The sequence below is a fragment of the Ambystoma mexicanum genome, chromosome 10 (assembly GCF_040938575.1).
Source record: "Ambystoma mexicanum isolate Mex_15411 chromosome 10, UKY_AmexF1_1, whole genome shotgun sequence".
Classification (NCBI taxonomy): domain Eukaryota; kingdom Metazoa; phylum Chordata; class Amphibia; order Caudata; family Ambystomatidae; genus Ambystoma; species Ambystoma mexicanum.
Window position 1 is genome coordinate 1,527,699,359 of NC_090932.1, and position 18,778 is coordinate 1,527,718,136.

The following is an 18,778-nucleotide window of genomic DNA, read 5'->3' on the forward strand; positions in this document are numbered from 1 at the left end:
CTGAGCAGTTGCCCACCGAAAGCGAAGCCAGTAAGGGGCACAGACATGAACGCTGACCCTGTACACTTCTACAGAAAGGTAGCACTTTGATCAGGAAGGCGGTCCACTTCCCATAAATAATCCCATTGCCCCACCTGTGATAGAACTCAAGTTGTGTAGCAACCTGCAGCCAATCGTTCCTCTTCAGGGATAATGGTCTGATTTATTGGGGTGCAATGCTGGGTTTCGTGCATCGTGTAAACTGGGAGATCCCGTGACAGGCCGGTGCCTAGTACAGAGGCCTGCAACCTTTGGCTCTCCAGATGTTGTGGGTTAACCAGCCCTAGCCAGCATAAACCAATAGTGAGGGATCATGGGAGTTATAGTCCTAAACGTCTGGAGAGCCCAGGATGGGAGGCCCCTGTTCTGGTAGGAGTGGGGCGGTGTCATTCACCTGTGAGTCTGAGCCCACCTGCCAGGGGACGATGAAGGCGCCCTTGGAAGGCCTGATTCCGCTGACCCCTTCGCCCCCAGAGCCCAGACCACAGTCCCGGACCTGTGCCGCCCCCTCTCTCACTCTACTCTCACTTGGCGCCCTTTCCCGCTCGTCTTCCGTGCCGGCCTGACTAGCAGCAAGCAAGCAAGGAGGAGGAGAGATGAGGTAATGTCTCCCCTGAGCCACCGTCTTGGATTTCAGAGCAGCTTGTAGAGCCGAGGCCAGGCAGCGAGCGGACTCGGCGAGCAAGGCACTTTGGCTCCCACCCTCCCTCCAGCCCTTCCTATGTCTCAACCCAGCTCCAACTCGGATCTCAAGAGGACCTTGGAGACGAGCCGGGAGACCAACATCGACGATGAAATCCCAAGGACCCCGCAGCCCAACAACTACCTTTTCCTCACCATTTTCAGTTGCTTCTGCCCCGCGTACCCCATCAACATTGTGGCCTTCGTCTTCTCGATCATGGTAAGTGGCGCTCACTGGAAGGATTGGTCGACATGTTATCTGATAAGGATTGTAAAATCTGTTAGGTCTTGTGAGTGTCACGCCTAATAAAAGCGTAGGAACATGATCTGGTCCATTTTTAGGATGGAGTTCATATGTCAGCACCAGGCATGAGAGACTCGTTTTGGCGGCAAGAATTGAGCGGGAACGGGTTTAGTGAAAGAGGGCGAAGGTCCCCAGATGGGAACTATGTGGAGAAAATGGGAAGTAAAGCGGCCTCCGAGCTAAATGTGGAGCCGTACCTCCCCGTGCGGCACTCAGCGCGGAGTGGGTGACTGGCAGGTGCGCCTAATGGGAATGTCAGATGGTGCCCTCAGCAGGGCTCGCGTTCCGCGGCTTGCCAGCGGAGTGCCAGCCAGCCAAGCCTTCGCGGACCTGGGCGAGGGCCGAGTGCAGCGGGGAGCCGAGGGGCTCCCGGTGCCGGAGAGGGCAGTGCGCGCATAGAGCAGGAAGTGCGGGCGTGCGGGCGTGCGTGCGTGAGTTCCGGGGCGTGCGGTGGATAGAATGCGTGCATGAAGCGAGAAAGTGTGCGCGTGGCCTTGAGAGGGGCGTGTGGGAGCGAGGGGTTGTGTGTGGTGGGAGAGAGATGTGTGTCCGTGGGCGGTGGACGTGATGGGGAGAAAGGGCGTGCGTGTGCCTAGAGAAGGAAGTGCGTGCGTGAGTTCCGGGGCGTGAGGTTGATAGAATGCGTGCATGAAGCGAGAAAGTAGAGAGGGGCGTGTGGGGGTGAGGGGCTGTGTGTGGAGGGAGAGAGATGTGTGTCCGTGGGCGGTGGGCGTGAGGAGAGAAAGAGCATGTGCGTACATAGAGAAGGAAGTGCGTGCGTGAGTTCCGGGGCGTGCGGTGGATAGAATGCGTGCATGAAGCGAGAAAGTAGAGAGGGGCGTGTGGGGGTGAGGGGCTGTGTGTGGTGGGAGAGAGATGTGTGTCCGTGGGCGGGAGGAGAGAAAGGGCGTGTGCGTATCTAGGGGTGAGGAGGGATGTGCGTCTAGGAGTCACGGAGTATGTGTTCCCCAGGCGCGGGTTGGAGGATTTGGTGGAACTGGAGCGGCGTGTGCTCGTCGGGTGTCGTGCCTGTGTGTGCACGGTGTAGTGGGGCAGGTGCGTGAATGGGGGAATATCCGTATGTATGCTCGCGACGGAGAGACAAGTGTGTGTGTATGTGGGGAGAGAAGGGCGTGTGTTCCAGGGGCGTGAGTGTTTAGGTTGGAGGGATGTGTGAGAGTGCAGGGGCAGGGGTGTATGCGCCCAGAATGAGGGAAGACTGGGAGTGTCTAGGGTGAAAAGGTCGGTGCATGCATAACTAGCGTGAGTGGGATGTATGTGGTCGAACTATTTTAAGGGATGTTTGTGCCAGAGTGGAGAAAGACTACAGTGTAGGCGCGCGCGTGGTGTGTGTATCTGGATGTTTGTGCCAGAGTGGAGAAAGACTACAGTGTGTGCGTAGGCGCGCGTGTGGTGTGTATGTGGATGTTTGTGCCAGAGCGGAGAAAGTCTACAGTGTAGGCGCGCGCGTGTGGTGTGTATCTGGATGTTTGTGCCAGAGTGGAGAAAGTCTACAGTGTAGGCGCGCGTGTGGTGTGTATGTGGATGTTTGTGCCAGAGCGGAGAAAGTCTACAGTGTAGGCGCGCGTGTGGTGTGTATGTGGATGTTTGTGCCAGAGCGGAGAAAGTCTACAGTGTAGGCGCGCGCGTGTGGTGTGTATCTGGATGTTTGTGCCAGAGTGGAGAAAGACTACAGTGGGTGCGTAGGCGCGCGCGTGTGGTGTGTATGTGGATGTTTGTGCCAGAGCGGAGAAAGTCTACAGTGTAGGCGTGCGCGTGCGGTGTGTATCTGGATGTTTGTGCCAGAGTGGAGAAAGACTACAGTGGGTGCGTAGGCGCGCGCGTGTGGTGTGTATGTGGATGTTTGTGCCAGAGTGGAGAAAGACTACAGTGGGTGCGTAGGCACGCGTGTGGTGGGTATGTGGATGTTTGTGCCCGAGCGGAGAAAGTCTACAGTGTAGGCGCGCGCGTGTGGTGTGTATGTGGATGTTTGTGCCCGAGCGGAGAAAGTCTACAGTGTAGGCGCGCGTGTGTGGTGTGTATGTGGATGTTTGTGCCCGAGCGGAGAAAGTCTACAGTGTAGGCGCGCGCGTGTGGTGTGTATGTGGATGTTTGTGCCAGAGTGGAGAAAGACTACAGTGTGTGCGTAGGCGCGCGTGTGGTGTGTATGTGGATGTTTGTGCCAGAGCAGAGAAAGTCTACAGTGTAGGCGCGCGCGTGGTGTGTATGTGGATGTTTGTGCCAGAGTGGCGAAAGACTACAGTGTGTGCGTAGGCGCGCGTGTGGTGTGTATGTGGATGTTTGTGCCAGAGCGGAGAAAGTCTACAGTGTAGGCGCGCGCGTGTGGTGTGTATCTGGATGTTTGGGCCAGAGTGGAGAAAGACTACAGTGGGTGCGTAGGCGCGCGCGTGTGGTGTGTATGTGGATGTTTGTGCCAGAGCGGAGAAAGTCTACAGTGTAGGCGCGCGCGTGTGGTGTGTATGTGGATGTTTGTGCCAGAGTGGAGAAAGACTACAGTGGGTGCGTAGGCACGCGTGTGGTGGGTATGTGGATGTTTGTGCCCGAGCGGAGAAAGTCTACAGTGTAGGCGCGCGCGTGTGGTGTGTATGTGGATGTTTGTGCCCGAGCGGAGAAAGTCTACAGTGTAGGCGCGCGTGTGTGGTGTGTATGTGGATGTTTGTGCCCGAGCGGAGAAAGTCTACAGTGTAGGCGCGCGCGTGTGGTGTGTATGTGGATGTTTGTGCCAGAGTGGAGAAAGACTACAGTGTGTGCGTAGGCGCGCGTGTGGTGTGTATGTGGATGTTTGTGCCAGAGCAGAGAAAGTCTACAGTGTAGGCGCGCGCGTGTGGTGTGTATGTGGATGTTTGTGCCCGAGCGGAGAAAGTCTACAGTGTAGGCGCGCGCGTGTGGTGTGTATGTGGATGTTTGTGCCAGAGTGGAGAAAGACTACAGTGTGTGCGTAGGCGCACGTGTGGTGTGTATGTGGATGTTTGTGCCAGAGCAGAGAAAGTCTACAGTGTAGGCGCGCGCGTGTGGTGTGTATGTGGATGTTTGTGCCAGAGTGGAGAAAGACTACAGTGGGTGCGTAGGCGCGCGTGTGGTGGGTATGTGGATGTTTGTGCCCAAGCGGAGAAAGTCTACAGTGTAGGCGCATGCGTGTGGTGTGTATGTGGATGTTTGTGCCCGAGCGGAGAAAGTCTACAGTGTAGGCGCGCGCGTGTGGTGTGGATGTGGATGTTTGTGCCAGAGTGGAGAAAGACTACAGAGTGTGCTTAGGCGAGCGCGTGTGGTGTGTATGTGGATGTTTGTGCCAGAGTGGCGAAAGACTACAGTGTGCGCGTGTGGTTTGTATGTGGATGTTTGTGCCAGAGTGGCGAAAGACTACAGTGTGCGCGTGTGGTGTGTATGTGGTCGGGAGGAACTTCGTGTCAGAAGCCACTGCGAGAGGGGAATGTTCGGTGTGCAGGGGTATACAAACGTATGTGTAGGGAGTAAGAGTTCCGCGTGAGCCGGGGTGGTAAAGGGCGATGTGGTGGCAGGGCTGGCAAGTGTTTGATGCAGTCAGGGTCGGACTGGAATGTAGACAATAGGGCAATGGGACTGGCATGTAGGCAATAGGGCAATGCCCGAACCATAACGCAAAATGCTAGTGTTTGCCAGTTTTTTGGGTCAAAGTGGGGCCCTTTTTTGGCCAGTATGGGGCAGTTTGATGAATTATTTCACTATAAGGCTAGTAGTTGTGACCAGTGTTACTGAATAAATAGTCTTTCAAATACACACTTGGTGCCCCCGTCCGACCCTGGTGAGTACAGCTGTGTGCGCCAAGGGGGAGAGAAAGCAAAGCTGTTTGCCAAGGGGCAGAAGAGCAGTTTGTGCTAGGGGTGGCAAGGGTTGCTTCTGCCACAGGTAAGAAGGCTTCAGTATTTACCCAAATAAGGAGAGCAGAGGATGGTTTGCAAAGCGGAAAGGCGGAGTCGGTGGCACCAGTAAATGCTGCTGGGGACTCCAAGTGCTGCAAGAGTCCAATGTGTGCGATAGGGGGCACGTGTGTGCCCTGGGCAAGTGGGAAGTGTGTGCCAACGTATGGCAAAGGTTGCCATGCAACTGGTACGAAAAATTCCGGGCAGTACAAGTGTACCCAAAAATAGTAGTGGCACTGTGGTCTCGGCAGGGGAGACGTTGGGTGGAAGCATAGTGCAACATGTGACCAGTGTTGTGGCTGGGACTTTCCAATAGTCTAAGTGACTAGTAGATATATTACAAGATTACAGTTGCACAGGAACATGTATGGGCAAATCCTCAGTATAGAATTGTGAACGTGGCCGTAAAAGGTAGAGGAATGATAAACAGAGAAAAAATGAAAGTAGCAGAACACCGCTCCCGACCGTTCCCGCTCACTTCGATCACTGATTCTGGATATGCCAGGAGTATTAAGGTTCACGTGTGTGCCAGGGTTGAGAAGCAGCGGCGTGTCCTCTGGGTCTAAAATGCTGCGTGTGGGCTGGTGGCTGTCCATTGATAGAAGGTGTGTATCAGACCTGACAGGGCGGGTGGGCACCTGCCATCACGGCAGAGGGTCCGCCTGAGAAAGCACTGGGCACATGTGCGTGCCCTCCAGGGGTGGGAGAGTGCAGCTTGAGAGAAAAGCGGAAGTGGGATTTGCTGCTGTGGCTGCCAAGAGTATGTCGCACAGCCCGTGTCGGGCGGGACACGCGCTGCATATGCCGGTACCACAAACGTATTGCAATGCGTGGATCCTGCACACCAGCAAGGAACTCGGGGATGTTAATACAACGACAAATAAATAAATAACAACACATAGGCCTGTTGGAATTCACAAGTCCAAAACCGAAGTCACGTGTGAGCTTCGCTGGATGTGTGTATTCCCGGTGCGATGCTCTGCATTCCATGGAGCCGGCGCATCTTTCGTTGCTGTGCCCGGGGTGAGAACGTGTATGTGGGCCCCCAGTGAGAGAGGCGGTCGGCCTGTGTGCGCCTGCGCCAGCTGTAAGAAGGCTGGTGCGCGCTAGCGACGGGAAGGCCTGGGTGCAGTGCTTTACATGAACAGAAAACACGCAGATAGCTTTTAAGTGTGAAGGGGCGCAGTGTCCAAAATCTGATCTCACAACAGGGTCTTGTTTGCGGTGTGTGGTGGGTGGGTGGGGGAGGGGGCTGTCCCATTTCTATCAATCACACTCTGTGCCCCTCTCCATTTGCAGTGCTATGTTTTATCACCTCTATTCGTGTCTCACTCTCTGTTTGTGGCCCAATTCTATTTTTATCTCTCTCCTCACCGCCCCCTCCCCCACAAACCCCCTCCGACAGCCCTTCTTTCACTATCTCTTCTGCCCTCTCGGTAAGTCCCTCGGTTTGTTCAAGTCTTGGCATTGGCAGCATGGCACGGTGACATGTCTGGCGATTCCTTGCATGAGCTCAGTGGACTGGTGCACTCTTAGAACAGCCGCATTCCATGCTGATGGCCAATGAAGCCGTCTCTCAAACACGGTCATCACTAACAGACCGATCATGCCCTGTGTTGGTGTCAGTAGTGTTATATACAGAGATTGGCAGGCTTTGAGAAAAATAAGGGCCAAGAAGACGGAATAAATAATGTATGGGTGACCAGGAGTGCTCAAACTGAAAAGCCACAATAACCCCTCCTGCCCCCGCCCCACCCCCATCTCCATTGAAGCCTGCAGAGGGTCACAGGCAGCTGCACAGAGAAGAACGTTAGCAGAGAGTCCTTAGGACCAGCGCACGTAGATTTCACGGAGGACAGCATACCACGTCTAAGCTTTGGTGGGCCAATTTTGTAGAGCAGAGCAGTACTGATGACAGGAAGTCGTCACACTGCGCCCAGTGCAGTACTGTTCAAATTTGAACCGGGGAAAGCTCTCTGCACAAGGAAAGCGCCGATGGCACGAGGCACACCCCCAAAAAAACGCAACGTTGACGGAAAGTAAAATAACATTTGCGTGAAAGTAACAGCATGCAAGGGCGTTTCACTAATTCTCCTGGGGGGCAGATCTCTCGCTGGCCCAATCGACTCCAATGTGGAGCGGCAGCAGGAGGTGGGGCAAATCAAGCAAGGCTGGCGTACAATAACGAGGGTGACCAGACGTTGCGTTTATCCCGGGAAATCACAATCCGTCCCGGTGTCCCGCGAGTTTTTTCATTTTAGAAACCCCATCCGGGGTTTGCATGGTTGAGTGGCTACTAGGTAATTCAAATTTCAATTATTTTCACAACACTTTCAGAATTTGAAGTTGGGGGATTGGCTCGAACCCCCAACTTTTCAAGTATAAGTCACAACACTTACTGACTGTGCTACAGAGATTGATTTAGAAATGGCTGTACAGCAAGTCATGTAATATCAATCAGAGCAAACGCTTGTTTTCAATTAACATGCCAAGATTCACAGACAAAACTGCACAAATGAAATCATATACACTTTATAGAAAGGAGAAGTGCTGGAAATATGATTAGGTGGTGGTTGTGGGGGCGTGTTGGGGATGGGCGGAGTTGTGTGTTGGTCTAGTGGCTGGCGGAGAGAGAGTGTCCTGACGCCTCTCTAATAAAAGGGGCTCTGCTGGCACGCGGGCGGCAGTGCAGCAGAGCCCCAGGAAGCGGCAGCTTCTGTCTGTGTCAGTGATTGGGGTGACTGTTGCTGCGTGATCGTGGCCTGGTTCAGCAGCACGGCCCAAGTGCCCTTAGAGCCGCGACTGCTAGGATTGGGGTGATCCCCAAACGGTGGAGCTCTGACTCGGTGAGCCGGGCATTGTAGGGTGTCCCCTACTCTCTGTCCGCTGGGTGCCCCCAGCGTGGCTGCTGTGTCGGGTAGTCCCGACATCATCCATGGCCCGCCCAGGTCACCAGAGGCGGGCCACCACATTGGCGACGAAGGCGGTCTAGGCTTCCCGGAAGCCTGCGGTGTGCATCGCAGTGTCGGCCGCAAGTTTGGAGGTGGCACTCACCGTGCCACAGGCGGGCCACGGGCCTTATGCTGCCGGGCAGGCACGCGTCGCCTGGTGCCCTTGACGGTGGTGCTGCAGGCCGGGAGCCACGTGGGGAGGGAGCGAGGAAGCGTCAGCAGCGTGGCGGGTGGCACAGGGACCTGGTGCCGCACACCCGCACGGGTCACCTCATGCCTGCGACCACTGGAGGGACCGTGGCCGCAGGACCGGGCCCGGCGGTGAAGGACAGTGCGCTAATGGTGGCGTAAACCGCCTGGAGAGGTACCGCCCAGCCCCAGGACAAAGGAAGGGGGCGGGGCCAGGCCTCCACAGGTTTCCTGAGTAAAGGGGGACAGCGGGGATCAGCCCTCGAAGGGGTGAATGATATTTTCAACACCAGGGCCGTGTGGTGAAAGATACATTTCAGCTAAGGTCGGGGGTATGCCCAGAAAGGGGCAAGGCCTCCACAGAATAACACACTTCCACAAACAAAGGAAGGGGGGGGGGTGGCCTGCAAGTCTGGGCTGCAGCAGGGAACAAAAGCAGCTAGCAGAGCCTGCAGGGTGCATATGACCCAGCCACACCCGCTGCAGGAAGGAAGACTAGACCCTGCTGCAAGTGGAAGAGGGGTGTTGCCTGCAGATGCAGGGCCCCGGATGCTCAGCACAACGGGCACCAAAGTAACAATTGGTCCCGCCTGGTGTCTCAGCCACCATCAACTTTCCCGAAGGGTGTTATTCACCGTCTCAGTTCCAACTGTTCCCCCAGGATTCCCCCAAAGGTAGCAGCTCCTCAAGGAGTGCTCGTGCACCTGTTAAAGACTTTCACAGGGGTCAAGCTACTCGAGGCCCGTGGATGGTGAACACACCCTAAGTCTCACCAGCAGTAGTCTCATCCTGGGCCCCGCCCAGGGCTCATCATGACGGACAACGACAACGAGGGGGTATGTCAAGGACAGCATGCGCCACTACATCATTTCGACGTGGTGGGCTCACCTGCCAGTCTGTGACCCTGGTGGACAGCCTGGGTGGAGAACCTGGAGCTGTACTTTGAGGCAGTGGAGATCAAAGATGCAGCCAAATGCCCAACACTCCTGTACTCTGCCGGACTGGCTGTTCAGAGGCTATTCAATACTCTAAGGCCCGCAAATCAGTCATATGCTGCAGCCATCACAGCCCTGAACGAATACTTCCGACCCATGGTCACCAGGGACTATGAACGGTTCAGGATGAGGTGTGCGATTCAGGAGGAAGGGGAAAGCCTTGATGCGTTCCATGGGAAGCTGCACGGCATTGCACTGTCCTGTGACCTGGGAACCTTTGAGGGGGATGAGATCAGAGCGCAGATCATCTATGGCTGCAGCTCGTTGAAGCTATGCAAGCAAGTCCTGACGGACGCAGTGCTGACCCTTGACCGGATACTAGACCTTGGCCGTGCCCAGGAAGTGGCAGAGGTTCGGGCCTCAGTCATGTACTCATCCAGACACTACCTCAAGCTGGAGGCCCACATGCAGTGGGTCAAGCTCGAGGAGGTGGCAGCTGTCGGCAAGTGGCAAGAAGGAAAGCTGATGAGGAGGGGAGACTGGCCAAGGAAAGACCCGAATGCCACAATATGTCATCTGTGCGGGTGGGATCTTCCACACCCGCAGGATTGCCCAGCGAAAGGGCACATCTGTGGGAGGTGCGGGAAGTTGGATCATTTTGCACGGGTGTGCCTCACCCTGACACCAGCCAGCATGGCGGGGACATCGGAGAGTGAGTCGAAGGGGAGAAGGACCCCCAGAGTGGCGGCGGTCCAAGTGGCAGAGGACCGAAGGAGAGTGCAGTATGACGTCGGAGAGGAGGAAGATGAAGAAAATGTATTCTTTTTGTCCTGCAGCAGTGCCACTGGCCAGTTCGATCCCGGAATCTTCGGAGCTTAATCAGCCTGCTGTCGGGCCCTTGGTGTGCAGACTGGAACACACCTGTTTGTTTGCAGTCTTAAAAGTTGAAGTTTTGAGTAGGTATTAGGTGGTGCTCGGACTGGAAGGCACCCAATGTTTGCAGTGATGATGTATGAGTACAATGGTGCGCGGACTAGAATGCACCAAGTTAGACCCATTGGAGGGTCGCTGTTTTGCAGTGGGGGGTGATTTTCTTTTGTTATAATACAGGAGGGATGTTGTGTGTTGGTCTAGTGGCTGGCGGAGAGAGAGCCCCATGACTATGTCATGACGCCTCTCTAATAAAAGGGGCTCTGCTGGCACGCGGGCGGCAGTGCAGCAGAGACTCAGGAAGCAGCAACTCGTGCCTGTGTCAGTGATTGGGGTGACTGTTGCTGCTTGATCGTGGCCTGGTTCAGCAGCGCGGCCCAAGTGCCCTTGGAGCCGCGACTGCTAGGATTGGGGTGATCCCCAAACGGTGGAGCTCTGGCCCGGTGATCTGGGCATTGTAAGGTGTCCCCTACTCTCGGTCCGCTCGGTGTCCCCAGCGTGGTTGCCGTGTCGGGTGGTCCTGACATCATCCATGGCCCACCCCGGTGACCAGAGGTGGTCCACCACATGCGGTAATTGGTGGGCTGTGATGGAGTAGTCCCTCTTTTATGTTGTTGACCGCCCCGGTTTTTCGTTTTAGAAATCTGGTCACCCTAACAATAATGCCATTCTTGGCGATTGCCTCAGGGGCCACCAGCAGAGAAGAAAAAGGGGATGGCATGTTGTTCTTCAAAACATTACGGGGGGCTTGTTCTTCCCATTGCTAATTAGCTAATTGCACAGAGAGGGCAGTTACACTAGCACGTGCCGTGCGTGTTACCCGTCATCTCTGTACAGTTTAGATTTGTTTGGCCTACGAAGTGCAAGCAATGCACTGACATCCAGGAGGGCTAGCGTTTCCATGCATTGCTTGCATGCAGCATGCCTTCTACAATGTAGCGGCCTGTCAGGAAGCATTTCCATAGATTCTAATGGAATCCAGCACCTTTTGCGAAGTGGCTGATTCCAGAGGAATCCGGTGCGTTTCCAGAAGCATCAACATGAAATGCACCTCTTTATGACAGGCAGAGAAGGGGGGTCGCGGGAATGTACATTTCATTTGGCGCCTCCTCTTGAAAACACTTCAACATCCTCCCGAGTGCTAAATGAGGCGTAACACCACGTGTTCACTTGTTTACGCCTCATTTGCCGCTCCGGGGGATTGTAAAAGGATTCCTAATGCTGCTGCATTGGTAGGGAGGCTTTTTTGAATAGCGTGAACTGAATCCCTTCTAGGGGACTCACAGTTTTTGCAGGTAAGATACAATAAGATTGCATTTTTGCCCAGGATCTTAAGCTTTGTTTAGGTAGTGAAACCAGTACGTTAAATCACTGTACAGTTTAAGCACCTGACCACATACCTTCAGAGCTCTAGTTGGTGCAAATATTTAAGTTTTGGCTTTCAATAACAACATTAATGCTTACAAGTTTACATGCAAGTTGCACAAAGCAAATAGTAACCCAACTTCACAACATATGAATCCCTAAAAAAAACATGTGAAGCTAAAAGAGTATCATTGTTGCTCTATTTTCCACACCATAAATGGAGGGCTACACATCCCAGAAGGCACAGCAATACAGGCCTGTAAAAGCACCTATGTTTTACATCACTATACTTTCAGCATTAACAGAAACACAATTTAAAAAATGTGTGATAAGATCACTTGCCAAAAGTAAATGTTTTGAACAAACATCAATCTTCTTGTTGTGCATGGTTTTAAGAAAATTAGAATATCCACATAAAAGCATACCCTTTCTTTTTTATTTTTCCCCATGTCAAAGCAGCGCGCATCAGGGATATAAACAGCTTTAAATATGTTGTTTTATTTGGTGACACACTTTAATGGTCTTTGAATAAGCCACATATGTGTTAGGTAATGGGTCTGTGTGTGGGTTATCAGTTCGACATGCCCCATTGCATTTCCAATTACCTTATCATTTGCACATTAGAACCAGCTCTGCTGTTATTTATTTATTTATTCACATTTGTTGAGCGCGCAACAGCTCAGAGGCATCGTGGCGCTGGTTACAGACATTTTACTTAGTTACAGATGAGATAAAAACAATTGCAATCATATATTCAGACAGGTAGCAGGCACACAAGGGGTCAGATGAAGAGGAGGATTTTGATTTTTTTTTGGGGAAAGTGAAAAGGGAGTTTTCTGTTCTGATATCTGTGGGTAGGGCGTTCCAGAGTTGAGTGGCTATGTATGGGAAACCTAGTCCTCCTGCTTTGGATCTGTTGATGTGGGGTGTGTGCAGAAGGTTGGTGTAATGCATTCTGGTGGGTCTGGAGTGAGTGGGTTTGGATAAAGTTTGTGCCAGATATGCCGGAGCTTAGAATGCTAGGCATTTGTGGGTGAGGTTGAGGATTTTGAAGCTGATGCATTCTTTGACAGGGAGCCAGTGGGCTGCCTGTTTAGCCTGGGTGATGTGTTCTCTTTTGGGAAGGCTTAATGCTGCTCTGAGCACATTGTTCTGCGTGATTTGCAGTCTGTTTAGATTGTGCTTGGAAGTGCCTGCTAGGCGGGCATTACAATAATCCAGTTTGGCTCCAATAGTGGCTCTGGCAATTGAGAGGCAGTTGGGCTTGGATACGTATGATTTAACTGCATTTATACGTTTAGTAGTGTGTGCTGAGGTGGATGTAATGGCGCTGACCTGTCTGGACATGGATAGTGTGGAGTCCAAGTAGACGCCTAGGGTCTTTACTGATGTGGAACAGGGATGATGTTGTTCTCAATAGTGAAGTTGGAGTACAAATTGTCTAGCTTGGCTAATGCGGTTCTTAGGCCTAAAATTATGATTTCAATCTTCTCTCCATTTAGCAGAGGCCATTGACTGCCATCCAAGCCTGGATGGTGGTGTATATTGAGTGAAGTGCTTGGGCATCTTTAGTGTATGAGCCAGTGAGTGGTAAGAGTACTTGGGTATCATCAGCGTAGTTGGTATACGTGATACCCAAGGCTTCATAAACAGGTTGTATAGAGTGAGTGCCATGCACGAACCCTGCGGGACTCCACAGTGAATGGTGGTGGGGGCAGCATGGGCTATGTCTGAGAATACTTTCATAGCCCTGCCCTCGAGGAAGGATGTAATCCACTGTGCAGCTTCTTTGGAGAAGTTGGCTGAGTGTGTAAGGTGTGATGTGAGTATATTGTGATCTACAAGATCAAAGGCAGCTGAGAAGTCTAGGAGTAGCAGGAGGTCAGGCTTGCCTTTATCCATGATATGTGTGATCTGTTTTTTTAGGTCTACCAGTGCTGTTTCCGTGCCATGACCTTTGCGAAATCCAGATTGTCTAGATCCAAGAATTGAGTGGGTTTCAAGGAAATGTTGGGTTTGGAAAGGGCAGCTTTATGCAGGATCTTAAGGAGGAAAGGCACTGTGGTTATGGGTCGGTAGTTGTTGGGCTGGGTAGGGGCGAGGGTGTTTATTTTAGAAGTGGACGTACTCACGCTTCTTTGAGGCTAGCAGCGATGATATCGGTTCTGAATGATGCGTTAATGAGCGCTGTTATAAGTCGGACAAGGAGGTCTGTGCAGTCCTTTATCAGTTTGGGAGGACAGATGTCTCCTTTACACATAGAGGGTTTTAGGTTTTTGAGGATGTTAGTGACTTCTAATTCTGAAATGTCTTTAAATGTGAAAAGTGGTTTGGAATTGGTTGGTGGGGGAGAGGGGTCAGGGTGTTTAAGCCCATGGGAGTAGGCTAGGGCTTTGTGGTGACTCTTAATTTTGCTTTGAAGTAGCTCTACTTTATTTAGCATGGCAGCTTGGATGCTGGAGCACCAGGCTTCGTCTTTAGTAATCTCATCTGGTGTATTGGGGGAAGATATGAGTTCGTTGAAAATGGCAAAGATTTCTTTAGATTGCTATTTGACATTAGTGATACGGATATTGAAGGAATTGGCTTTGGCGATGGCATCTTTATATAGTCAGGAGATTTGGTTAAAGCAGTTTTTTGTGTCCTTGCTTGGGTGTGCTAGCCAGTTGTTTTGAGCCTCTCTTTTACGGGAGCGTAGGGACTGAAGTTCATCTGTGAACCACGAGTTACTGTGTAGAGATTTTCTGCCTGTTTTGGGTTCAAGAGGAGCTATGGCGTTAATGGCTTTGGATAGAGCATCTTTGTAGTTGTCAGCTAAGGCGTTTGGGTCGTTATAACTGTGCTAAAAAAGTAATTGGGCCTCATTACGAGTTTGGCGGTAACACGCCGGTGCTACCGGCGGTTTGCCAGAAAATCGTAACACCTTATCCACTGCCTGAGATCCCGGTCCCACGAGGACATTACTGGCCTGGGATATCAGGCGCCGGAAAGTGTAAGTGGGGAAACAGAAGCACCAGCACCATTGCTAACAGTGCGGGTGCTTCCATGATAACTCCGCCTACCGGGGCTGTTGCACCCGGTAGGTCAGACATGTTGGGTGCAACGGCCCAGGAAGGCACAGTTGGAGTGTGACAGTCTGAAAAGGGTGCCAGTACGGTGCGACCAGCACCCTTATTTCCGGACCGCCACACTTGGAATGAAGCCCAATAGACACTATGTTTCGTTGAGCATATCGAGGGATGTGGGGAAGGGGAGAGAGAGGAGGAGACAGTAGGCATAGCTTTCCTCAGCAAAGGCTGTGGGAGCTTAGACCTTCACTACGGTACACTTTAAGGGCATGTTTTCATTTCTCTGCCCAATGCATGAGCTGGTGCTTTTCTTCAGCTAGGAGAAGCCCTGACAGGGGCACAACATAACGAAATCTACATTTTATGGGGTGTCTAACCCTTCAAATGTTGGAAGAGGTGCTAACTTCAGAGACAATGGAGGAGAGGCAAACATATTTGTGTGGGGAGCATCGAACTTCTTTACGGATTCTAATCAGACTGTTCTCCTTCCGCTTTAATGTTACAGGCAGTTAAGTCTCTCCTTTAAGTCGGACTACAGCCACTTAAAGGCTGTTGTGAGAATGAGCAGTCTCCCGTCCCTTCTCTACCATTCCAATCAGTCCCCTGGCATGCATGTACTAACCCCACATCACGAGTTCAATTTCCTAAAAATGTATGCATATGCATGCAGGTGCTAACAGTGATATGCTTTACATTAGTAATTGCAGGGCCTTTGTTCACATCAAAGCCTAGCCACCATTCAACATAACACCTGTGTCCTGTTCTGTCCCGCTGGCTCTGAAGGTCAGCCAGGTCGAGTCAACACAGTCAAACATTTCGGGTGAGGAGGGTCTGGGGGCTGAAGCCCAGTCAACTCAATGGTGTTGCGCCCCAATGCTCAATGATGGCAAACATGAGAAGTGCTGGTACTGAGAGCCGGCTAGGACCAACAAATTTAAAGCACTGGATGCGTGTGTGTGTTTGTGTGTGTGTGCCAGTGGGCAGAAGGGCTGTGGCGTGAGAATACCCATGTGCCGGTGGTGAGAGAAAACGCATTTGCCGAGCTGTCTTTTTTTCTGGGAACGCTGCCCGTGCAGAGTTCAGCAGCGTGCCTGGTGCGACAGAGGCCGCTTGCCAACACATCCACGTTTGAGGGAACCCGATCCATGTCATGCTTACATCTTAGGTTTCCCTGACATGTGTATTTGCGGCCTGGGGTCTAAATGATTGCTGCCTTCAATAAACATAGATTCTAAAAAGCTTTTCTTATCCACTCGAGTGGCTGATACAATGTCACACATTCTTCCATGGGACTGCAAAGCACCCGAATGTCTGAACCAGCAAGAACAGGAAATCAGCGCCTAGAAATATGACAGCATTGCCTGGCCAAAGTCCTCTTTCTATTACACACCTGCAATGGCATAGTAAACAATAAACCTTTCTATATGTATATTTATCATGCCTGTGCAGCAATCGGTTCATATTTATTCCATTGGAGCTCTACTTCAAATGCAAATGAAATATAAGTGTGTTTGATTATATATGATATCTGTGTATGATATGTACCTCGCCCCCTCCCTTCTACAATTCAGGAAGATGCTCAAGACACTCCTATTCCAGGAAGAGCTCCTCCCGAACACATGGGAGATTTGATCCCCCCTCGCTCCTCCCGTTTCTTGCCTTGGTTGCTTGTAGATACCTTGCTGCCAAACGGACATCCCTTCCCCTCCCCTGTTATTAGCTCCCCGCACGCTTGTATTTCTACTTCCCGCATGGTAGCCTTCAGCCGACGACTCGCAAAGTGCTCCTGCTCCGTTGCTTCCCAAAGCTAGGTCCATGCTCAATAAATACCATAAGAATATAATAATATTATAAAAATGGACATCTACACAATAGACGCTACATATATTGTTAACGCTGATGGCCCAGAGGGAGGGGGAATCCGATTTGTACTGTAAATTGTTGCCATAACGGCTATTGGATCACTCTGATCATAATGGGTAAATAAACCGTGATATGGGAGAAGCCCAGGAATAGTATTTTATACCTATAGCATTATAAATATGTATGCGCACAAGAGTTTGTTATTTTTCTTTTTAGACATTGGATTTGTAATAGTTTATTGAGAGGTCACCCTCAACAGATGGAGTTCCTTCCCTCCCCAAGCTAAGTGTCATACAATAAACGTTTAATGTCAGTTCTTTTATTCAGCCCCATCTCAGCCTCATATCATGCCCCTTGGATCCCTCCCCCTGAGCTACCAATGAGCCAAGAACCAGGCCGGTTTGCAGGAAATATATTTGTATTTATTTGAATTATAGGTCATAGAAATCACACTAAACTACACACGTCACCGTCTTTTGGGCTCGAAATTGACTTCTTGTTACACAAATAAATCACACCAATGGGTTGGGAAAAACACAAATTGCAAAAATTCTCTTTCTACAGATTTTACTTCAAGAAATAATTAGCGCTGGTCAATGAACACCATCAGTTTACAGTTATAGGGCCCGATACATGGAATTTCTTGCACAGTTCAAAGTGGCTTTACACTGCTGAAAAGTGGCTTTGCACTGCCAACACAAACCCTGATTCATGGAACTGTGCAAAGTGTATTTTTGCAGTGCAAAGTCAGTGCAAAGTCGGTGCATAGTCATTTTTGCAGTGCAAAATGACTTTTCACAGACTTTGCACTGCAAAAATACATTTTGCACAGTTCCATGAATCAGGGTTTGTGTCTGCAGTGCATAGTCACTTTTCAGCAGTGCAAAGTCCCTTTGAACCGTGCAAAATATTCCATGAATTCGTCCCATCGTGTTGTGCCATTTCGAATTTTCTGCACCCTTAAAAGGCTAGCAGTTTGGCATACAGGTTTGGACAAATGCATATGGCAATTACTATTTCACCCACACCTTTGTTCAAGATGAACACAGGGTGATTTAGCAATGGGGTTTTGGTCTGTGTTGGGGAAGTCTAACGGAAAGATTGGGATGATTGAAGTATTTTGGATTTCAGACCTCCCTGCGCTTAAAAGCCTGTGTGGGAAACTGGACAGGAAAAATTGGGATGATTGAAGAATTTTGTTTTAGGAACAAAGGCACCCCCTCTTCCTAAAAGAAGTCAGAGTTAGCAGGCAAAATAGGATTTCTCAATTACATTGCAGTGTATAGTTTTCAGCGCATACCAGCAATGAGCTTTGTTAATTTCGAATTTTAACAAAATCACCCCATGGTGTTCAGCCAAGGGGAATTAATTAAATTAATATTTTTTAGTTAAATAGGCTAAAGATCTGCACAGGTTCCCCTCTACCCGCCAACTATAAAGGGAAAAGATTTAGGGCCAGCAGATTCCCCCACCATTTGGTTACAACTGGCTCAAGTCTACTTACATTGAAAACCTCTGTTTAAAGTTCAGGAAAGCTAGCTGCAATTCCGGACCCTGTGGAAAGATAGGGCAAGGGTCTGGTCACTTCACTCTCAAGGTTGGCCCCCAGCTCTCCACCACAGGACCCAGTCTGCTTTTATGTCTTCCCAGCAATAGGCAGCTTCACCCAGAGGGAATCTCTGCAAAATCCACTTTTGGTTTTTCCTTGTGGCTGTCAAATGGTAAGTTTTAGCAGCTCCTTTCACAATGGTAATTTTAGGAGCTCTTCTCTTTCTATAGTGCAGCCACTTTATATAGCGTTGATGACACCATCAAGTTTACAATCTGGGGCAGCTCCCTGCAAGAGTTCTTGCACACAGGATTGGACTGTTGCCCTTCTTTCACCTCCCAAATCCAGCCCCTTTCTAAGGATTGGTTTAAGAGTCTGGAACAGAAATATGGCAACTTCCCTTTGAAATCCCCTTTTGTTTCTATGTCTGTTTTTGGGAAAAACATTGTTTTGTAGCAGAACTTCATGATTTTACTAGTAACTACCATCATATACATATATTCTGCTTCAGCTACTCATGGGGAATTTAATAAAATGACAGCCATTTCTGCATCATGTTGCATGGGCATGTGGCAATTTTCAGCCGTTTACACAAAAAGCATAACAATTATAAACACACAATTTACTCCTCATATTCATACTTTTACCCTCCACCAGTTCACCAACTCATTAATTCAGGACATTTTTAGATCAGCCAGAAACCCATTTTAGATTACAGTTCCCTAAGTCGAAGCTGGAGGAATTTTATTTCCACAAAATCACATCGAAATTATCTAAAAAAATGACACGTAAATCAATGCAGTGCAACTTTTGGTTGCTAGGAAAAGGCCTAAATTATAATAGTCCTTTAAAATTATTATGTCAATGCAATAGGAGCTCTGCTTCCTCTAAGCCATTTGTCTCTCTCGGCCAGCCTGTGAAATGGTTTTTATTAGTCTATTTGTTGTTTGAAGTTGGTTGTTTGAAGTTGGTGCCTGCAGATTG

At 50.5% G+C, this 18,778-nt stretch overlaps 1 protein-coding gene across 1 annotated transcript in view; it reads left to right on the forward strand.

The window, feature by feature from the left end:
• Positions 1-630: 630 nt before the first annotated feature.
• TMEM233 (transmembrane protein 233) overlaps positions 631-18,778 on the forward strand; it is a 302,463-nt gene continuing 284,315 nt past the window's right edge. Inside the window, exon 1 of the mRNA XM_069619707.1 lies at positions 631-940. Within this exon, the coding sequence (XP_069475808.1) occupies positions 761-940 (180 nt within the window). The 5' untranslated portion in view covers positions 631-760. The remainder of the gene's footprint in view (positions 941-18,778) is intronic.